Source organism: Saimiri boliviensis, chromosome 6, assembly GCF_048565385.1.
Source record: "Saimiri boliviensis isolate mSaiBol1 chromosome 6, mSaiBol1.pri, whole genome shotgun sequence".
In the NCBI taxonomy this organism is placed as follows: Eukaryota; Metazoa; Chordata; class Mammalia; order Primates; family Cebidae; genus Saimiri; species Saimiri boliviensis.
In genome coordinates, this window is record NC_133454.1 from 123,312,432 (window position 1) to 123,334,793 (window position 22,362).

Here is a 22,362-nt window from a genome sequence, read left to right on the forward strand (position 1 = left end):
CCCTCTAGGCTCAGCACCGTGTTAATGTTTATAACGTGCTGAATGGAAGGCGAATGAATGGTTAGAAGACGAATGAATGAGTAACAGGACTCTGGTTAGAAAAGGAATTTGAAGAATCAAGATCTGGAAGGTGGGAAAGTTTCCAAAGACTTCCGCTGCGCGCGGGAGGGGGACGGGCTCGGGAGGGGCAGGTACTTCAGAGGTCGAGATGCGATTGGCCGCCTGGGAAGGTAGCTGTGCCGCCGGCTGCTACGCGCTGGGCCGAGGAGACGCTGGCCTCAGGGGAGGTGCTGCCACTCAACCGGCCCCCAGCGGCGCTGCGACTCGCGGCCTGGGTGAACAGCCAGGCCTGGCGCCGCCGTTGCCACAGCTACAGACGCAACCCGGCGAGGGGGCGGGCCTGGGGCACACGTCATTCCTGGCGCGACGCTCCTCCGCGCTCCCGCCTCCTGGTCGGAGACCCTCGGTCCGCCTCGCGGGCGCTCCACCTGCGCGCCGGCTTCCCGCTCCCCCTACCCCGGTTCTGCGCCGGCGCGGTACCAAGGCGCGCGGGGGAGCCGCGAGGCGCATGCGCGGTGCGGGGTCCGCCGCTCTGCTGCTGTCGCTGTCGCTGCCGCTGCCGCTGTCGCCGCCGCCGCTGCCGCCACCGTTTGCGCCTCCCTGCAGGCAAGTGTGTGAAGAAGGAGCTAAGGGTCGCCGCTGCTGCCGCCGCCGCTATGGGGGTGAGTGAGGCTGAGAGAGGAGACGGGAGGTACAGGGGCGCTCCTCGCTACCCTCACCCCCTTTGTTCTTAAACCCCCCCTCACGTGACCCCCAACCCCCTCCAGCCTCACGTGACCTTTTGCCCCCACATGACCCGACTCCCCGATTCTAAGGGTCCCGGCGCTAGGCCTAGCCGGGGAATCCTCTGGAGAGCCCCAAGTCCGGGGCCCCACCCCCTCGCCGCCCCCAGCGTCACGCCAGCCCCTTCCTGCCTCGCGGACCCCTTACCGGCCTCCCCACCCCCGTCGCCAGCGCGGACCCTGGGATTAGCCTCCCGCTACCCCAGGGTCCCTCATCACCTGGCAGTCAACAGCTTCGCCGCTTTTCACATCCGAGGTCAACCCTGGCTTGGAGGGAATTGAGGCCCGGAGGAAAGAAGGCGCCTAGCCAAGGTTACGCTGGCTGGGGCGTCAGACCCCACTTTGGGTCTCTCGAATCCCAGTCCACTGTCCTTCCCGCTACTCGAGTCTCAGCGAAGCCAATTCCCCTACACTGTTTGGAAACCTCTCCACCAGGTTCCTGCTGCTCTTGATAAACACAGCCTTCCCTTCCCATAGACTCCTGTCTTGACGCCTCCTGGTTGCAGTGAAGTGGTTCTTACGACCACTTGGGTTGTTAGGAGTTTTGGTAGTGCAGGTGTATTTGCAAGGGGAGGGCTCTGCAGGTGAGCCTGGAACATGCGGGGGAGGCGGGGGCGGCGGCCGCGGATGGATATGGAGCACCTGTTCCGTGCCGGCAGCTTAGAGGTGCATTTTAGTTTACTTTCCCAGCGTATAGGGTAAGGCAGAAGTTGCTTGCAAGTTTCTGTGCGTTCACCGTGCTAATTCTTAATTACAGCAGTATCACCCACCTCTTAAAAAGGTAACGTCCTCCCTGGTACTGGCTATATTAGTTTTTTTTTTTGAGACCGAGTTTTGCTCTTGCCACCCAAGCTGGAGTGCAATGGTGCGATCTTGGCTCACTGCAACCTCCTCCCGGGTTCAAGCGATTCTCCTGCCTCAGCCTTCCTAGCAGCTGGGATTACAGGCGCCTGCCACCACGCCCGGTTAATTTTTGGATTTTTAATAGAGACGGGGTGTCACCATGTTGGCCAGGCTGGTCTCGAACTCTTCAGACGTCCACCGGCCTGGGCCTCCCAAAGTGCTGGGATTACGGTGTGAGCCACCACGCCTATATGGAATTTCCATCACTTAAGGGAGCCTTGACTTTGGAGGTACCTTAGTTCCAGCCCCATATTTGCTGCCGGTATAATATTGTGCCAGTGAGTTGCCTTGATATATTTGAATTTCCTCACCTGTGTGAGGGATGTGGGGATGCAGATACCTCCCCCTTAGGGTAGTAGTGAAGATTAAGTGAGATAATGGATGTGGATTGCTAAGGAGGTGTCTCCTAAGTCGTGGCTGTTATTTTTGCCTGTATCCTCAGCCTTCACTTTACTGATCTAAAATAGATTTGTGCTATTTTTAACCCATTGGGTTTGTCCCTACTGTTGTTAACCTAGTTTTTTTCCCCCTCCAATATTTATCGACTGAACAAATCAACTTATTAAACAAAATTAGTTGTCTATGTCAAAACAGGCATCATGTTTTACCAAAGAATTTTGGATATTATGTACTTCATCTGTAGAAAACCAAGTCTAGAGATTTAGGCATAGTTAACCTAGATTTTAGTGAAAGGTTCTAGATGCAGCCATTGTTGAAACTAAATGAAAAGCTGTCCTGGGTGTCACTTAGTAACTGTCTAACCAGAAGCAGGCACTAGGGATTCAGCAGAAAACAAGAAGTGTAACATGACATTTTACTTCAACATTTCCTCATTGGTTGGGTTGAAATAGCAGGCCCTCTACTCCATAAGACAGGGTGTGGGAAAAAACAAGAAATATGCCCCAGAGATTCTATGATCCTTGCTTCCTTTAGGGCCTCAATCTTATTACTTACACTTTTTTTTTTTTTGGTTGAGATGCAGTTTCGCTCTTGTTACCCAGGCTGGAGTGCAATGGCGCGATCTCGGCTCACCGCAACCTCCGCCTCCTGGGTTCAGGCAATTCTCCTGCCTCAGCCTCCTGAGTAGCTGGGATTACAGGCACGCACCACCATGCCCAGCTAATTTTTTGTATTTTTAGTAGAGACGGGGTTTCACCATGTTGACCAGGATGGTCTCGATCTCTTGACCTCATGATCCACCCGCCTCGGCCTCCCAAAGTGCTGGGATTACAGGCTTGAGCCACCGCGCCCGGCCTAGCCACCGCGCCCGGCCTCTTTTTTTTTTTTTTTTTGAGGTGGAGTGTCGCTCATTGTCGCTGAGGCTGGAGTGCAGTGGTGTGATCTCGGCTCACTGTAACCTCCGCCTCCCAGGTACAAGCGATTCTCCTGCTTCAGCCTCCCAAGTAACTGGGAGTACTCCGCCCCCATGCCTGGCTGTTTTTTTTGTATTTTTAGTAGAGACAGGGTTGTACTGGGTTAGCTTGGATGGTCTTGATCTCCTGACCTGGTAATCCGCCTGCCTTGGCTTCCCAAAGTGCTAGGATTACAGGCATGAGCCACCGAGTTCAGCTTATTACTTAGGCTTTACAGAGTTTCTCACGTCAGACCCTACAAAGTCTTTTCTGCCCTAAAATTCACAGTAACATAGACTTGAATTCTCCTCCCTGAAACAGCTGGAACCATCTCATCATCCTCCTTCCACAACTGTGGGTGCTGGGGAGTCATTCCTTGTAGTCACCCTGTGGCAGAGGGCTGGGCTCCACTTGACAGCCTGGCCTCAGGCTGATTGAGGCTTTAGATGGAGGCTTTCTCTTCAGTTGCCACAGGTGTCCTGGTTGCCACACACGTGTCATCTTTCAGGAATTAGAATTTGTATTTCTCTTGCTTCACCAAAAACAGGTTCTTTTTGGATATTGGATACTATATGAGATGGAGACATTGATACTGAAAACCTCAGAGATGCCAAATTCCTTTTCTGAAAGGTGCCTCCTCCTCCGATCTTGTTATATATATATATTTTTTTCTATTTATTTTTATTTTTTGAGACAAAGTTTTGCTCTTGTTGCCCAGGCTGGAGTGCAGTGGCACAATCTCAGCTCCCTGCAACTTCTGCCTCCCAAGTTCAAGCAGTCTCCTGCCTCAGCCTCCCAAGTAGCTGGGATTATAGGCATCCGACAACACATCCAGCTAATTTTTTTAATTTTTTTTGTAGAGTTGGGGTTTCAGCCTGTTGGCTAGGCTGGTCTTGACTTCCTGACCTCAGGTGATCCACCCGCCTCGGCCTCCCAAACTGCAGGGATTACAGGCATAAGCCACCTTTTTTTTCATTTGTCTTTATGACCCCTTACAGTTGTAGAGCTGTGTGTGAACTTGCTTATTCTATGGGAATAGTAAGGGGAGGAGTTTTGCAATGCACAGGAAAACATTTATATAACACTTTATAACAAAAAGTGCCATATAAACATAATTGTGACATAGTGGAAGGAGCATGGACTTTAGGTTCAAACGTGGGTTTGAATCTTGGATGATTAATTCAGCAGCTATGAACTGAGTACCTGCTGTTTGGTGAGCACTGGGTGAATATAGGCAGATAAAGTGGATCTGCCCTCGAAGCATGGGGCAGAGTCGAGGGAGTGAGGCGGGAGTGGGAGGAAGAGCAGCTTTGAGAACTCTCCTCACCGGCTCTGTGACCCTGCAAGTTCTGTCCACTCTCTGTGCCTCAGATTTCTCAGCAAAGAAGTAGTCACACCTGCCATGCTGGGTTGTGAAGATTAGATTGATCACCTTTATGGAAGCACCAGCAGAACCTCTGAGGGAGGTCCCTGTAAACAGAATTCCCCTCCGGCTGTTGGTGTAGGCATTGTGAGCCCCATTTTATGGATAAAAAAACGGAGAGTCAGAGAAATTTTGAGTAACTTGATGAAAAGAGCTCAAGTAACTTGCCTCAAGTCACATAGCCATTAAGTGAAAGAGATGAGAATCAAATCCAGGTCTTTTGACTCAAAATCCTGCACTCTCTCTCTCTCTCTTTTTTTTTTTTTTTTTTTTTTTTTTATACAAAGCTCCCTTGGGAAAGACATTTAACCACAGTGAGCTTTACTATTCATTGTGCTTATTTCCCATTTTAATTAGGAGCATTTTCTTGTGTCCCCATAGGACAGCCTTACCTCCACAAGGCAGGGGCAAAGCTAATTGGAATAATAGGAGACCACTTTTCCTAGTGCGGCCCCTCCCTGCCTGTCTGCCCAGCTGGCAGCACCCTGCCAAATGCCCCGTGGGCAGTTAGTGGAGCACATAAGGGGTTCTTGAGTTACTGCAGTCTCAGGTCATGGCAGCCCCAGGCCTTGCTTTGAGGATTGCCTAGCTTGCCAGGTCTGCATGAATGAGCCTACAGATCTCCTAGAGGCCAGGCTGGCCCTCCTGCTGCTTGTGCTTAGGAATTACTTCTCATGCTTAGAAATAAGATAGAGGGAACCCAGGCTTCAGTGCTTTCTGGGTTCTGGGCGTCACCCTTGCCCTCCAGCACCTTTGATCCTTGAGCCCTGTTTTGTGGTAAGAGAACAAGCATGTAGGGTGAAGGAAGGGAGCTTGTACCGCTCTGAAGGTGTGCTGGCTTCTAATCTGCCCTTACAGCTCCAAGAGGTCAGCATTTGCACCTGCATCTTCATGGAGATGGAGTTGCTTTCACAAGTCATTCTGGGGGTGGCAGGAAGAGCATAGGCCCAGTCTGTTGATGCCAAAGCTCATGCTCTTCTGCCCCATGGTGCAGCCCTGGAGACCTTCTATCCGAGGCTTCTCTGTTCCTTCTCTGCCTCGGTGCCGAGGGTAGGGCCTGTAGTGGCACTGTATTGGCATGCTGTTAACAAACCAGCCAGGCAATGAGAAAGGAGTTGCCGAGTGGTTGCTGAGGGCTCCTGAAGCCCAGGTGTTATCTTGGCAGGGTGCAAGAATCTTTGTTGATGACCGAGTGACTCTGCAGGTTGTGGGCGCCTCAGTAGGAGACTGTGTGTAACAAGCATGAGCTGCAGCCCATCTTGGGACTGAGTCTCCCTCTGCCTCTCTTCACTTCACTGCACAACTCTGAGTGGTCAAATTGTCCCTTCAAGCCTCAGTTTCCTATTGTGTAAAGGGAGGTGATAGTTTCTGCCCTATGTGAGAATTGAAACACATAACGTAGGCTGGGCGGCGTGGTGCCTCACGCGGGTGATCCCAGCACTTTGGGAGGCCAAGACAGGAGGATCGCTTAAGTCCAGGAGTTTGAGACCAGCCTGGGCAACATAGTGAGACTCCTCCTATCTCCCCCAAAATAAAAAGAAACATAATGTTTATAAAAGCACTTTGCGGCCGGGCGCGGTGGCTCAAGCCTGTAATCCCAGCACTTTGGGAGGCCGAGGCGGGTGGATCACGAGGTCGAGAGATCGAGACCATCCTGGTCAACATGGTGAAACCCCGTCTCTACTAAAAATACAAAAAATTAGCTGGGCATGGTGGCGCGTGCCTGTAATCCCAGCAACTCGGGAGGCTGAGGCAGGAGAATTGCCTGAACCCAGGAGGCGGAGGTTGCGGTGAGCCGAGATCGAGCCATTGCACTCCAGCCTGGGTAACAAGAGCGAAACTCCATCTCAAAAAAAAAAAAAAAAAAAAAAAAAAAAAAAAAAAGCACTTTGCAAGCTGTATCTCAGTGTTGCCTTGAAACCCACATTTCCAGAGAAAAGGATAAATGCTGTAAGCCTATCCGTGGTAGAGGGACGGTGGTTCTGTTCCAGGAGTTCAGCCTTATGAAGACAGCCCATCCTCTGGTTTGTTCCTTCCCCTAAGGAGGTAAGATAGGAGATCTTGCCTGTGTTCCACACAGTGTTCAGCCACGAGATAATTAGTAGCTGGTGTTGGTAGAGTTTGTGCCTATGAGAGCAATCCCTGTAAGTTCCTGGTGAGTTGCTTCTTGGGTTAAAGCGGGAGGTAAACAGTGTCATTCCTTGAAAAATCGAGGGTAGAATTGATTCTGAGAACTTCTCTAGCAGCTGGTTTTTCAACTCATGCAGAAGGGTTAATTGCTCTGAGTGTCCTTTCCTGGGGCCAGTCCGCGTTAGGGCTAGATGTAATTGGGGGTTGTCAAACCTCTAAAGAGCTCAGGGAAAGGAGGGGTGGGAGGTGTCAAAAGAGGCTGCTCTGTTGGTAAAAAGCAGAGCCAGCTTACCAGTGCCTTTGGAGTGCCTTCTGGGGACCGGCTGGGTGGTGCGGGGCGGGCCCTCTGTGCTCTCAGGTTGCCTTCGGGGAAGAGAATGAGAACGGCCATTTATTGAATACATACTCTGTTGACCCTCATGGGGATCCTCACTCATCAGGCCATGGGAGGAGGCTTGAAGTGCTGTCTTGTCCTAGTACTGTGGGGCGTGGAGAGCAGGAAGAGGCTTTGATGGCTCCTGTCCGAGTGGCTGGATAACTTGAGGTCAGGAGTTCGAGACCAGCCTGGCCAACATGGTGAAACCCTGTCTACTAAAAATAGAAAAATTAGGCCAGACACAGTAGTTCACACCTATAATCTCTGCAATTTGGGAGACCAAGGTGGGTGGACCACCTGAGGTCAGGAGATCAAGACCAGCCTGACCAACATGGTGAAACCGTGTCTCTACTTAAAAAACAAAACAGGCCGGGTGCGGTGGCTCAAGCTTGTAATCCCAGCACTTTGGGAGGCCAAGGCGGGTGGATCACGAGGTCAAGAGATCGAGACCATCCTGGTCAACATGGTGAAACCCCGTCTCTACTAAAAATACAAAAAATCAGCTAGGCATGGTGGCACGTGCCTGTAATCCCAGCTACTCAGGAGGCTGAGGCAGGAGAATTGCCTGAACCCAGGAGGCGGAGGTTGCGGTGAGCCGAGATCCCGCCATTGCACTCCAGCCTGGGTAACAAGAGCGAAACTCCGTCTCAAAAAAACAACAACAACAACAAAAAAAAAACAACAAAAAAACAGATACAAGAAGCCGGGCACAGTGGCTCACGCCTGTAATCCCAGCACTTTGGGAGGCTGAGGCGGGTGGATCACTAGGTCAAGAGATCAAAACTATTCTGACCAACATGGTGAAACCCCATCTTTAAAAAAAAATTAGCTGGGCGTGGTGGTACGCGCCTGTAATCCCAGCTACTCAAGAGGCTGAGGCAGGAAAATTGCTTGAACCTGGGAGGCAGAGGCTGCAGTGAGCCAAGATCATGCCACCGTATTCCAGCCTGGGCAACAGAGTGAGACTCCATCTCAAATTTTTTTTTTTTTAAAAAAAGGAGGCTTCCTTCAACGCCGCCTGAAGAAAAAAAGGAGGCTTTAGATGAAGTCTGCCAGACTTCAGAGCCTGGCTCTTGTCCTGCGTTACCCAGTTTTTCACAATAGGGTGAGCAGGTCTTAGGCCTGAGAGAATCCTGCCTCGGCCTCAAAACAGGACATACTCTAGAAACAGCTGTGGGCGATTTGCCGTTCTCTGTTCTGTGCCAGAATCCCCCTTTGCTGCTCCTCTGCCGCGAGCTGCTGACCGTGCCTGCAACTTCGTCTTGCTGACCACGTGTCACCTCTGTCCTGAGGTGAACCCCTTGGGCCCCTGCCCTCGGCCCTTTCTCTAGTATGTAGTACGTCTGCCACTCATTGGCCTTAACTGAGCAGGGCTTCTGGGAATGGTTATGTGTCTTAGAGTCAGAAGATGGTGGCCCCTACTTTAATAAGACCCCACTCCCACAGGAGCTGTGGCTGACCAGGTCTCTGTCTCCCACAGCCAGAAGACACTGAAAAGGGTTTGAATGAACTTAGATTTAGGAACAGTCTCAGTGACTCCCTCAGATGCCGCCTCCTCCCTGAAGCGGTCTTCAGTGTGCCTAGAGTTGGATGTTCCCTCTTTAGGAGGGAGCGGTGAGTGAATGTTTACTAGGTGCCTGCTGAGGGCTGGCCTGCTGCAGCCACTGTCAGCTGTCTTGCTGGTCCCCACAGTGTCTGTGTCAGGAGGGCCACTGCTCTTCCTGAGGGGAAGCTGAGAAGTCTGGTGACCTCTGAGGACTTCCTGCTACGAAATGACCTTTTTGGGTCTTCCCTGGCCCCCCAAATGTGTGTCAGCTGAGGTGGGAAGTTTCTTGCTGCTGGGCCAGGCCTGTGGATGCAGGGCCCTTCGGTTCCTCAAAGGGAAAATCAGTGTTTGGCCACAGCCCTTCCAGCTAACGTTGCTTTTCCTGTTGCAGAGAAAGTCGAGCAAAGCCAAAGAGAAGAAGCAGAAGCGGTTGGAGGAGAGAGCAGCCATGGATGCCGTTTGTGCCAAAGTGGACGCTGCCAACAGGGTGACTCTCCCTTTCTTCCCAGTCCTTGCCTCCTGGGACTTCCACTTGGTTTATAATTTGACTTATTTTGTCGCCACCCTGTGGCAGAATTGTGACACTACCCACCCACGCCCGCCTCTGCTTCCTTGCTGTTCAGAAAACTGAGCTCATACCTGTGTGTTGGGAGGAGGCGCCAGCAGTTGGCCCAAGGGTTTAGGAAAATGTGGATTCCAGTGAAGCAGCTGCTTCCCTGTGGATCTTCTTCCTTATGGATAGAGGAGGGTCTAGATAATTTTTTTACATCTTTTAATGAGACAGTGTTTCACTCTGTCATTCGGCTAGAAAGCAGTGGCACAATCTCTGCTCACTTCAGCCTTGCAACCTCTGCCGCCTGGACCCAAGTGATCCTCCCACCTCAGCCTCTCAACTAGCTGGGACTACAGGTGCCCGCCACCACACCCGGCCCATTTTTGTAGAGATGGGGTTTGGCCATGTTGCCCAGGATGATCTTGAACTCCTGAGCTCAAGCATTTCACCTGCCTTAGCCTCCCAAAGTGCTGGGATTACAGGCGTGAGCCACAGTGCCCAGCCCCTGCCTCATTTAGTATCCCATTTTTTGGTTATTCTTTTAGCCCAGTCATAGTAAGCACTCCACATTTATAAGGATGTGGCTCAGGGACATGATTTTCCATCTGGAGTTTTAAGCAGGTAAAGGCAGTGGAGGCTTCTTTTAAGAAGTGTGCGGCCGGGCGCGGTGGCTCAAGCCTGTAATCCCAGCACTTTGGGAGGCTGAGGCTGGTGGATCACAAGGTCAAGAGATCGAGACCATCCTGGTCAACATGGTGAAACCCCGTCTCTACTAAAAATACAAAAAAGTAGCTGGGCATGGTGGCACGTGCCTGTAATCCCAGCTGCTCAGGAGGCTGAGGCAGGAGAATTGCCTGAACCCAGGAGGCGGAGGTTGTGGTGAGCCGAGATCGCGCCATTGCACACTCCAGCCTGGGCAACAAGAGCGAAACTCCGTCTCAAAAAAAAAAAAAAAAAAAAAAGAAGTGTGCGGGCAGATCAGATGGCCTCTCTGCTTTGGGTTAGCTGTGTTCTGAGCAAGTAGCATGCCAATGAAGTCTCCTCTTGCCCTGTCAGGTGATGCCAAACTTAACTCTCCTGGGCCTCCCCACCAAAGCCTTCCTCGCACATGTGACTTCAGAGCTAGGCAGATGGAGGGTCTGTGAGGCTGCAGCTAGTCTCCCGTTGTGGGTCCCCACAGCGTCCCACTCCAAGACAACAGCTCTTGGGACAGGGCCTGCACCTCCGTCACACACGTCTGTGCTAGTCCTCTTTTTTTTCCCTCCACAGCTCGGAGACCCTCTGGAAGCTTTCCCAGTGTTCAAGAAATATGATAGAAACGGGTGAGTCATATGGAGCATTACCAACTGCTGTCTCCTTGAGTATTTTCAGGAATTCCCCTTCCAGAGTGGGCTTCCTCAGACCCACATTTTCTCATTCTTCTTCATATTATGAAAAAGCAGAAACTGGCTTATCCCCAGGTAGGGTGACAGAGGAATCCATAAATGAGCAAAGATTGCTCTTTTTTTTTTTTTTTTTTTAATATTTTTTTTTTTTTTTTTGAGACGGAGTTTCGCTCTCGTTACCCAGGCTGGAGTGCAATGGCGCGATCTCGGCTCACCGCAACCTCCGCCTCCTGGGCTCAGGTAATTCTCCTGCCTCAGCCTCCTGAGTAGCTGGGATTACAGGCACGCGCCACCATGCCCAGCTAATGTTTTGTATTTTTAGTAGAGACGGGGTTTCACCATGTTGACCAGGATGGTCTCGATCTCTTGACCTCGTGATCCGCCCGCCTCGGCCTCCCAAAGTGCTGGGATTACAGGCGTGAGCCACCGCACCCGGCCCAAAGATTGCTCTTAATCTCAGAGATGTCTTTTGTTGTTGTTGTTTTGAGTTGGAGTTTAGCTCTTGTTGCCCAGGCTGGAGTGCAATGGCATGATCTCAGCTCACCTCAACCTCCACCTCCCAGGTCCAAGTGATTCTCCTGCCTCAGTCTTCTGAGTACATGGGATTACAGGCACGCACCACCATGCCCAGCTAATTTTGTGTTTTTAGTGGAGACGGGGTTTCTTCATGTTGGTCAGGCTGAACTCAAACTCCCAACCTCGGGTGATTCGCCTGCCTTGTCCTCCCAAAGTGCTGAGATAACAGGCATGAGCCACCAGGCCCAGCCTGGTGTCTTGTTAGATAAATATATATATATGTTTGCCACTCTACACATAACACCTTTGACCATATAGATAAATATTTATTTATTTATTTATTTATTTTTTGAGATGGAGTTTCGCTCTTGTTACCCAGGCTGGAGTGCAATGGCACGATCTCAGCTCACCGCAACCTCCGCCTCCTGGGTTCAGGCAATTCTCCTGCCTCAGCCTCCCGAGTAGCTGGGATTACAGGCACGTGCCACCATGCCCAGCTAATTTTTTGTATTTTTAGTAGAGACGGGGTTTCACCATCTTGGACAAGTGGGTCTTGAACTCCTGACCTCGTGATCCACTCACCTCAGCCTCCCTGAGTGCTGGGATTACAGGTGTGAGCCACTGCATCTGGCTAATTTTCGTATTTTTAGTAGAGACGAGGTTTCACTGTGTTGGTCAGGCTGGTCTCAAATTCCTGGCCTCAAGTGATCCGCCTGCCTCAGCCTTCCAAAGTGCTGGGATTACAGGCGTGAATACCTCGCCCAGCCTGATATCTCTTTAGTACTGATTATTCTCTCTGTACAAATAATCATTGAGCCGAAGCAAACTTGGAAAATTATCTAGGCTGATACTCACATTTAACTCATGGGAAACTGAGGCTCAGAGAAGTCAAATGAGGTTTCTGAGTTAATGGAGTTTCCCTCTGACAGCTGAGGGGCTTTTAATTTCCAGTCTAGTGCTCTTTCCCTGAGTATATAGTATAATTGTTAAAAGCCGCTTACTGGCTATTTGGCCCTGAGCAAATTACTTTTTTCATATATATATATATTTACACACACACACACACACACACACATAAATTTTGGTAGAGAAAGGGGTCTTACTACATTGCCTAGGCTGGTCTCAAACTCCTGTCCTCAGGTGATTCCCCCACGTAAAGTGCTTCGCCTGGCAGACCCTCAACAAATTACTTAACCTCTCTGTTCCTCAGTTTTCTAGTAAAAAATGGGCCTAGGCCAGGTATGGTGGCTCACACCTGTAATCCCAGCACTTTGGGAGGCTGAGGTTGGGAAGATCATTTGTGCTCAGGAGTCCAAGACCAGCCCTGGCAACATAGGAAGACCCTGTCTCTACAAAAAAAAAAAAAAAATTATTATTTTTTTTAAATTAGCTGGGCATGGTGGCACATGCCTGTAGTGCCAGCTACTGGGGAGGCTGATGTGGGAGAATTGCTTGAGCCTGGGAGGTGGAGGCTGCAGTGAGCCGTGGTAGTACCATTGCACTCTAGTCTGGGTGACAGCAAGATGCTGTCTCAAAGCAAAACAAAAACTCCAAAGCAAAAATGGTTCTAATAATAATACTTTTCTCATGGAGTTGTCAGGAGGGTAAGATGCAAAGTGTTAGTTCCTGCAGCATAATGAAACCTAGATAAGTGTTTGCTGTTACTTTATTTTTAAAATGTATTTTATTTTGGATTGGGGGGTACATGTACAGATATCTTGTGTAATGGTGGGGTTGGGCATCTAGTATACCCAGCACCCAAATAGTGACCGTGACCATTGTGCCCAGCAGGTCAGCTTTCACCCCTCATCCTGTTTGCTGTTATTGCTGATCCAGTTAACTATAGGCTATGGATTGAAAGCGTCCTCACTTTTTTTTTGTCCTTTTGGTATCTAAAATAGGAGGCATAATCTGCCTTACCTGAAATGCTGTTAATGAGTTGTGCTTCCAGAATGTAGCATCTTGGCTTGGGGATAAACAAGGACTATGGCTTCTCTGTGCGGGGCGGTTGGATTATAGCTGGGCTGCTTATTAACTCTATTTGGAAAAGTAGCTCATACTCTTCAAGTCTCATTTTCTGACCTGTGCCAAACTTGCAAGGCTGTTTGTTTTTTTTTTAAGACGGAGTTTCGCTCTTGTTGCCCAGGCTGGAGTGCAATGGCGCGATCTCGGCTCACCACAACCTCCGCCTCCTGGGTTCAGGCAATTCTCCTGCCTCAGCCTCCTGAGTAGCTGGGATTACAGGCACGTGCCACCATGCCCAGCTACTTTTTTTGTATTTTTAGTAGAGACGGGGTTTCACCATGTTGACCAGGATGGTCTCCATCTCTTGACCTCGTGATCCACCCGCCTCAGCCTCCCAAAGTGCTGGGATTACAGGCTTGAGCCACCGCGCCCGGCCCCAAGGTTGTTTTAAGAAGGAAGCAGAATATATTCAGCTCAGTAAGTAGCAGCTGGTATGGGCATTCTTTTTTTTAATCTTTTTTTTTTTTTTTTTTGAGATGGGGTCTCACTCTGTGCCTAAGCTGGAGTGCAGTGGCGCAGTCTTGGCTCGCTACAGCCTCTGCCTCCTGGGTTCCAGCAGTTCCTTTGCCTCAGCCTCCTGAGTAGCTGGGATTACAGGCACACACTACCATGCTGGGCTAATTTTTGTATTTTTAGTAAAGATAGGGTTTTACCATGTTGGCCAGGCTGGTCTTGAACTCCTGACCTCAAGTTATCCATTTACCTTGGCCTCCCAAAGTGCCAGGATTGCAGGTGTGAGCCACCACTTCTGGTCTCTGAAAAGTCTTTTGACATACTTTAGAGATCCCATATTGTGATGTATCTTAGTGTTTCCATATTCCATATTCCCACTGACTTCCAGAAATGTGTTAGCTCCAAAACAGGCATTGCCAGCCAACTCTGGGCTCCTCTGGTGCCTTGAATTTTGTGTGATTCCTGTGGCTGTGATCTTTCATGTTCTTTAATGGAGAATTTGTACCTGCAGATGGGCTTTGGACATTTTGTAGTTAAGACAGATGCAGTGCTGTGTTTGGGCAGCTGTGACGGCTAAGTGGTCGATAAAGAAACCACACCCAGCTTCGGGGCAGGAAGTTCTGAATTACAAGGCTGAGCAAATGTGGCATGCCAGTCTGTAACGGTGGTGGGATTCCAGTGGGCACATCCTCTGGGGGTTGTATCAAAGGTCATTGAAATACATTTATATGGGAGCTCTTTACAGGCTTTGAGTTTGCTGACTCTAGTCCTTTCAGAGTGTAGTGCTATCTAGAGAATGTGATTTCACAGATTGGTCAAGGAGTTTAACTGCTTTTTACTGAAATTTCATTTAGAAACAGATACTTTAACACCTGTGGCATTTGTGGATTTAGAAAAACAGTCTTGGACTGGAGCCTGCTTTACTCTGTTTTTTTTTTGTTTGTTTGTTCATTCATTTTTTCTTTTCTTTCCTTCTTTTTTTTTTTTTTTTTTTTGAGACGGAGTTTCGCTCTTGTTACCCAGGCTGGAGTGCAATGGCGCGATCTCGGCTCACCGCAACCTCCGCCTCCTGGGTTCAGGCAATTCTCCTGCCTCAGCCTCCTGAGTAGCTGGGATTACAGGCACACGCCACCATGCCCAGCTGATTTTTTGTATTTTTAGTAGAGACGGGGTTTCACCATGTCGACCAGGATGGTCTTGAACTCTCGACCTCGTGATCCACCCGCCTCGGCCTCCCAAAGTGCTGGGATTACAGGCTTGAGCCACTGCGCCCAGCCTGTTCATTCATTTTTTGAGACAGAGTTTCACTCCTGTTGTCCAAGCCGGAGTGCAGTGGCATGATCTCGGCTCACTGCAACCTCTGCCTCCCAGGTTCAAGTGATTCTCCTGCTCCAGCCTTGTGAGTAGCTGGGATTACAGGCATGTGCCACCATGTCCAGCTAATTTTGTATTTTTAGTAGAGACGGGGTTTCATCATGTTGGCCAGGCCAGTCTTGATCTTCTGACCTCAGGTGATCCACATGCCTCGGCCTCCCAAAGTGCTGGGATTACAGGTGTGAGCCACCATGCCAACCTCACCCTGTTGATTAACCGAGAGTACCCCCCCTCCTCAGATGAAGCAGGCAGGACTCCTGGCATGGGGGGGCGGATTGGGGTGTGCTGAATCATAGTCTTCTTGAAGGACCTGGGGTCACCCAGGGGTTTTGAAGGCGAGATTGGTAGATAAGAGGAAAGGGGTTCCATGGGAGTGCAGTGAGGAGTCAGTTCAGAAATTACAGCAACAGGAAAAATACCTAAGGGCAGGAACGAAAAAACAGAAGACATGAGTGTTCATAGCAAAGTACAAAAGAGACAGAAAAGGTGGGAAAAGAATAAAGAGGTAGCAGAGAGAGACAAGAAGTTTACAAAGTGCTGAGGAAGATCAGGACAGCCTGGGGAGGCAGGAGACAGGCCTTGTGGTTGGGGGTGGGCTGCCTGGCCACAGTTCTTAATCTCAGCCTGGAAGACTTTGTTCCTGCAAGGCACCTTCTCTGGTCATGCTGGGGAAGGTACAGGGTTGCCTCTTCTCTGTCGATAACTGAGACCAGGCCCTCCTCCCTATAGACTTTGAGTGGGGAACAGCAGTGCCCTGGCAGGAGCACTGTAACATATTCAAGCACCACCTGTTCTCTTCTCAGGTTGAATGTCTCCATTGAATGTAAGCGAGTGTCTGGACTAGACCCTGCCACCGTGGATTGGGCCTTCGACCTGACCAAAACGAATATGCAAACCATGTAAGCGTATCCTGACCAGGGGAGCCTCGTTCCTCTCCCAGCTTCCCTGTCTGACTGCTCCCAAATTCCCCAGGTATGAGCAGAGCGAGTGGGGCTGGAAGGACCGAGAGAAACGGGATGAAATGACAGATGACCGAGCCTGGTACCTCATTGCTTGGGAAAACAGTTCCGTCCCTGTTGCCTTTTCTCACTTCCGGTTTGACGTGGAGTGCGGGGATGAAGTCCTGTACTGGTAGGAGCCGTGGCCTGGGGGAGATCGGGGGGAGGGACCCTGGTGAGTCCAGGCACTCATCCAGCCTGCCTAGGTCTATGGGCTGCCAAGAACTGCAAGCCCCTCTGCCAGACCTTAGAGCCTCTTCATGCTCATCCTGCAAGCTCACCTCTCTGCTTTCTTCACCTAGCTATGAAGTGCAGTTGGAAAGCAAGGTGCGGCGGAAAGGCCTGGGGAAGTTCCTCATACAGATCCTGCAGCTCATGGCCAATAGGTAAGGCCCCCGCTTCTTAGGAGGCCCGTGCAGCACTCCGTTGGAAGGAGCTGTCACCGAGGCACTTGCTGTCCTTTGCGCTTCCTTGGAGGGCCAGACTCCTAGGCATGTTTCATGAGAAAGGTGTCTTAGAACCCTCTCCGTAAGACACTCTCCGCTTTGTTACGACTCCAGATTTTGTATGTTCACCTCAGCAAAGCAGACATCTTTTGAGTTCCTAATCTGTGCCACATCCTGTACCTAAGTAATGGGGCTACAGAGGGAAAGTGGGAAAGATCCCTGCTCTGGAGGAAGCCAGTCTGGTCGGGGCTGATGCCTCTGCAGTCTCCTCAACCTGTGAAGGAGGGAAGCAATGAGTGCTATGGGGGTCCAAGACTTCTGGAGGCTAGAGGCCAAATTCAGGAACACTTCTTTGGGTGAAAGGGAGGTAATAAAGACAGAAAAGAAAGGAAGCATTACCTTGGTCTCTGTTTCTCCTAGAGTCTCACTTTGTCACCTAGGCTGGAGTGCAATGGTGTGATCATATCTCACTGTAGCCTCTACCTCCAAGGCTCAAGCAGTCCTCTGGCCTCAGCCTCCAGAGCAGCTGGGACTACAGGCATATGCCACCGTACTGGGCTAATTTTTTAAAATTTTTAAATGTTTTGTAGAGACAGGGTCCCACACTGTTGTCTAGTCTGGTCTCCAACTACTGGGCTCAAGTGATCTTCCCACCTCAGCCTCCCAAAGTGCTGGGATTACAGGTGCGAACCACCACGCTCGGCCATGTTTCTCTTTCTAAAAGGTGCTTGCTCTGCTTTCTTCCAGCACACAGATGAAGAAGGTTATGTTAACAGTATTTAAACACAATCATGGCGCCTACCAGTTCTTCAGAGAAGCATTGCAGTAAGGAGCTGGGTGTGGGTCCTTCCAGGTGGTAGGTGGGCCTGCTGAGGGCCATTTTTCTGGTCCTGGCCCCCACTCATCCTGATACCTGAGCTCACAGTCCAGTGGTCCATGGCGGTTCAGGTTTGGGGAGATGGTATGATAGTGCCCTCTGACTTGGTCCCCTGCCCACCTCCTGTACCTTCATCCTAAGGGCCTTATCAGTGTGGCTGGTAGAAGAGTCCTCGGGCCAGGGAGGAAGGCATATTCAGCTCCTTGCCACCAACCATTCTCTCCTGCCTGCCTTGCAGATTTGAAATTGATGACTCTTCCCCCAGCATGTCCGGTTGCTGTGGGGAGGATTGCTCCTATGAGATCCTGAGCCGGAGGACCAAGTTTGGGGACAGCCAACACTCCCACGCGGGTGGGCACTGTGGTAGCTGCTGCCACTGAACTGTCAGAGCCACTCGCAAGTCACAGTGCTCTCTCCTAAGGCCTTTCCTCTTTCCTGGTCTCACCGTTTGCCAGGTGCCCTCAGAGCTGTAGCCTCCCCAGCCCTGCACGTGCCAGGCTGCAGCCCGAGAGCACAGAATCCTGGAGAGAAGTGGTATGAGCTGCTCCTCCTCCTCTCCTAGGAGACCAGAGTGCCGGGAGGGAATGAAGGGGAGAGGGAACAGTGGGTGGGCCTGGCTGTGAAGCTCATCCTCCCCGGTGTCTGCCTCCTCACTTGTCTCCTGGGCCCTGCAGTGGAAGTTCTCCCACCGCTGCAGCCCCTAGATTCCTGGCACCATCCCCGCCCCCATACACACACACTTGGACAAATGGAATGTTTATGCCCTCCTTTATGAAAGTTCTGGAGTCCTGGGTCTAGGGTTTGCTGATCCCCAAAGAGGAACACACTGGGTATAAGATCTGGGCATAGAGGGAGGCTTCAGAGAGACTCACGCTTTCACAGATGGAATGCTCCTATGGAGACCGTGGGAAGATCTTTTGTGCCAAGACGCAGGGAAGTGAAGAAAGCTCTTTCCAGCTGTTTTTATGGATTCACGGAGTGGGCTCATGTTGGGACCAGCTGACTCTGGGAGGAAGACTGCTTCTCTCCATCGCTGTCAGTGAGAGAGAGCCTGAAAGGACCAGGAATGAGGTGTTCTGTGGGGCCCGCTGTGGGGATGATCTTCTCTAGGCTCCTGGACGTGGCTGCATTCTGAGCTTAACCTCCTGGTCTCATGGCAGTCACTTGAGCTTTTGATTCATAGAAGAAAGCCAGAGGTTCTGCTTGTTCATGTCTGCCAGCCCTCACCATTCTTTCTCCTCTGCCTCTCACCTCTACCCCAGATACCTCTGTTCTTAGTCTTAAGGGGAGAATAACATCAGGGAGCCCCTTGTCTTTCCCAGGAGGACTTCTTGTTCCTCGAATAGTTACTCCATTTCTTCTCTTCTCTTGGTGCTGAACGCTCTCTAAGGGTAGGGCATCCCTCCCTGCGGCCACTCTCCCTCTTCAGAGAGCCCCCAGCCAGCAGCAGGCCCCTCTGCCTGCACTCCTCATCCTTGCCCCTCACTGCCTCAGTGAGGCACTAGTGCCACTGCCATGGCCTAGCCGGGCCATAGCTCAGCTGCAGCAGGAATGCTTCTCAGTGGCCAAAACAGCTGCTTTTCTCTCTGGTGTTACCCTGTGGTAACAGGCTGGAGCAGGGGAAGGAGAAAGCCTTCTCTTCTCTCATAGAATAGAGAGGATGCAGGCTCAGAGCTAATGCTCATCCTGATCTCCAGGCCTTGTTCCTCTTCCAGGAAAGAAAAACCAAATCCTGGCCGGGCGTGGTGGCTCACGCCTGTAATCCCAGCACTTTGGGAGGCCGAGGCGGGCAGATCACGAGGTCAAGAGATCGAGACCATCCTGGCCAACATGGTGAAACCCCATCTCTACTAAAAGTACAAAATATTAGCCGGGCGTGGTGGTGGGTGCCTGTTGTCCCAGCTACTCGGGAGGCTGAGGCAGGAGAATTGCTTGAAACCAGAAAACGGAAGTTGCAGTGAGCCCAGATCGTGCCACTGCATTCCAACCTGGTGACACAGTGAGACTCTGTCTCAAAAAAAAAAAAAAAAACCCACCAAATCCTTATCCAGGAAAAAGCACCTAACAGCTCCCCTTGGACATCCCTGAGCTCTGCTTTGGGGAGTATCATAAAGGTTCTAGCCTTCGTGAAGTTGCTCTTGTGGAGGTCTGTTTGTCCCTCTGACCTCAGCATCTGCTCACACCCCACCCTCTGCCCGACTCCGGCAGTCTGTCCTGGCAGATCTCCTAAGTGGTCCTTGCTTCACACCTGGATTCCTGTTTGTGCAGGAGCCTGTGTGCACAGGGCCTCCCTCACCCAGCCTGGCCCTTCTGCTGAGCACTCTGTGCTGCTCTTGATTGGCAGCACTGGGACTGGGCACTCCTGAGAGAGTTGCCTTGTGGCATTACACTGGAATAAGTCTGCCTCTGCCTCACCCTGCTGGCTCCTGGGGGGTTTCACCCCAGGGAGAGTTGACATTGCTGGAGGGTTTGGTGGACTCCTGAGAACCATGAAACCACAGGAGTATGTTTAGGAAGACGTTTTTCTCTGGTCCCTGTCTCACAAAGGACACATATGATTAAATATTTATTGTCTTACATCATGGATTCCTGATCCCTCAGGGGGATCGAAAGGAACCCTCTGTAGTCATCCCATTTAAGGTGAGTTTGGTGTACATGGTCTCTTTCTAGTCACTGGATGCATGGCACCAGCTGGTCAGCGGTGCTTGGTGCCATGCCCTGCCCACCTCAGTCTCTGCAGGCCATGTCCCAACTCTTCCTCAGGAGATCGGGGCTGGGGTGAGAGAGGCACTGTCTGAGACCTGCAATCTTGGTGTTGAGCCCATTTGTTTCCAAAACATCTGTCTTTTCTCCACTTCCTCTAGGTCTTGGTTTTGAGAAACAGCAGGCATGGCTGGTTGTGGTGGCTCACGCCTGTAATCCCAGCACTTTGGGGAGTCTGAGGCAGGTGGATCACCTGAGGTTAGGAGTTCAAGACCAGCTTGGTCAACATGGCAAAACCCCATCTCTACTAAAAATACAAAAATGAGCTGGTCGTGGCGGTGAATGCCTATAATCTCAGCTTCTTGGGAGGCTGCGGCAGGAGAATCTCCTGAACCTGAGAGGCAGAGGTGACGGTGAGCCAAAATCACACCATTGCTATCCAGCCTGACAGTGAGACTTCGTCTCAAAAACAACAAAACAGAGAAACAGCCCTTTTGTACCAGGATTTTTTTTTTTTTTTTTTTTTTTTTGCTTGGAGCATGTTAAGATACTTTTTTAAGATTTTAAAATTTTGTTATATCCACCCTAATTTTTGTTGGTGACAAATGTGTATAGGACATGTCAATGGTTCTTTTTAACCCCTTCTGTTTGTTTGTTTTTTTAAAAGAGAAAATTATTTTTTCCTTTAGCAGCTTGTTATCACTGGAATCAAAGGGAAAAAGCGATCTCTTTTTGCATTGGTTGTATTTGTACGTCACAAATAAAAGACACTTTGTTCATCTGCTGAGATGGCTTCCTGATGCTGGGACACTGTGGGCAACGTGGACCCGGGAAACCCTAGGCCCTGAGCCTGTCCCAGCACTGGGCCCGACTCTCAGGAGTCATGGCTATGATGGCCCCATACCCTGCCCTGTGAAGAAGCCCTAGGCTGGAGAAAACCTCAGGGTGTCTGGGGCAAGCAGCCAGAGGTGGGGACAGACCAGATGTATGTGTGTGCCGCTTCCCAGAAGTTCTCAGTGGTCAGAGGTGTTCTGAAGGGCGCGCTTAGTGTGCATCCTGGAGAGAAAGTCCCAAGCTACAGCTTGGGACATTTGACATCTGTGTCCAAGCGTAAATTCCAAGGCCTGTGTGTGGGAGGTGAATAGATGAGAGTGCTGCATTCCTCTTCAACTTTATTGGGTTACTGAAAATATTTGTTCCCCCCCCCTTTTTTTTTTTTTTTAAGAGTTGGGGTTTCACCATGTTGGCCAGGCTGATCTGGAACTCCTGACCTCAGATGATCCACCCACCTCAGCCTCCCAAAGTGCTGGGATTACAGGTGTTAGCTACCTCGCTTGGCCAAAACTTAAAACTACTGCCCTCTTCCCTCCATTCATAGAAGACAAAGGCTTCAAGGAAGGGCAGCTCATGTCAGGCCTTCCAGGGCACGAGAGTTATGAGCTGGGGGAGGCTCTGACCCCCTTATGTGACAGTTAGAGCTGCGCAGCTTGTTCCCAGACACGGCTCCTGCCAGGCCCTGGACCCGGGGAGCTGGAGCTCTGAGGTACTTTCTGTGGCCAGTGGAGGGGCTACCCTGCTGTACTCTGCATGGTGGTCTGCATCTGCTGGAACAGAGAGTGGGAGACCCTGATCCACACAGAGCATTTGGGCCCTGGCAGATCAAGCATCTGGGGAAAAGAGCCAGGATCATACCTGTCCTGTGGGTACCAGCCGTGGCATGTTGTGGCCCCTCACCTCTGGGCAGGGCACACCTGCAGGTGGTTTGTGCAGCTGTCTTACCAGAGGCCCAAAGAAAGGTAGCACAGCCCTTCCTTGGGAAGGGAAAGCAATTTGCCAGGCAAATCACAGAGCCAGTTTCCTATGTGACCGAGTTCTGGCCCCCATGTTCCTTGTTTCTTAAAGTTGTGTTTTTGTCCCAGGCAGAAACTTCTTGAGATGGCCATCCCCTTGCTGAAGGGTAAATGGCCACAGTTGGAGGGCATGGGGCCATTCCTTCATCCCTACTGACTGAGTGCAGGGAGAGGTGAGGTCTGCGCCCACTCTCTCCGTCTTCACAGTGGCCTGGGCCCTCCGCAGCACCTGCCTCAGTGAGGTGTGGTGTGACTCCTGGAGCTGCCCATGGGCAGGTGGAGCAAGAGTCCCCACTGCCAGGCAGTAGACAGTCCAGAGCCTGGGCTGGATTGAAAGGGACTGTGTCCCCAGGGGGTGGGATGCCACTCACCAGCTGGATTCTGCTGCCGGCTTTGAAGGTAGTCAGTTCAAACTAGGGGGCAGGCTTTTCGAGTTTTTCCTAGAATACTCTCCCCATGTGCAATAGAGATTGTTCTATACCCCTGAGGACAGTTGGGGTCTGGGGAGAGGGAAGGTGTTGCTGCGGAGCCTGGTGAACTACTTATGGTGGCATTACTCCCATCTAAGGATAAATTGCCGGTGCCATGGCTCACACCTGTAGCTGCAACA

General features: G+C 51.0%; 1 protein-coding gene across 3 annotated transcripts; it reads left to right on the forward strand.

Annotated features, from left to right (window-relative positions):
- The first annotated feature begins 275 nt into the window (after window positions 1–275).
- On the forward strand, window positions 276–20,681 carry NAA40 (N-alpha-acetyltransferase 40, NatD catalytic subunit). 3 transcript variants are annotated; one of them, XR_012518190.1, is made up of 9 exons: window positions 277–722; window positions 8,964–9,059; window positions 10,395–10,447; window positions 15,682–15,777; window positions 15,851–16,009; window positions 16,179–16,262; window positions 17,070–17,147; window positions 17,438–17,733; window positions 18,082–20,681. XR_012518190.1 is itself a non-coding variant. In XM_039471447.2 (8 exons), the coding sequence occupies exons 1-8, from the start codon at window positions 717–719 to the stop codon at window positions 17,577–17,579; spliced, it is 714 nt and encodes a 237-aa protein (XP_039327381.1). In that variant the 5' UTR covers window positions 277–716; the 3' UTR covers window positions 17,580–20,681. The 3 variants fall into 3 exon arrangements, 2 of the variants coding, with proteins under 2 accessions (XP_074257725.1, XP_039327381.1); XM_039471447.2 differs by having other exon boundaries at window positions 17,438–20,681; XM_074401624.1 differs by lacking the exon at window positions 10,395–10,447 and having other exon boundaries at window positions 276–722; window positions 17,438–20,681.
- Window positions 20,682–22,362: the final 1,681 nt, after the last annotated feature.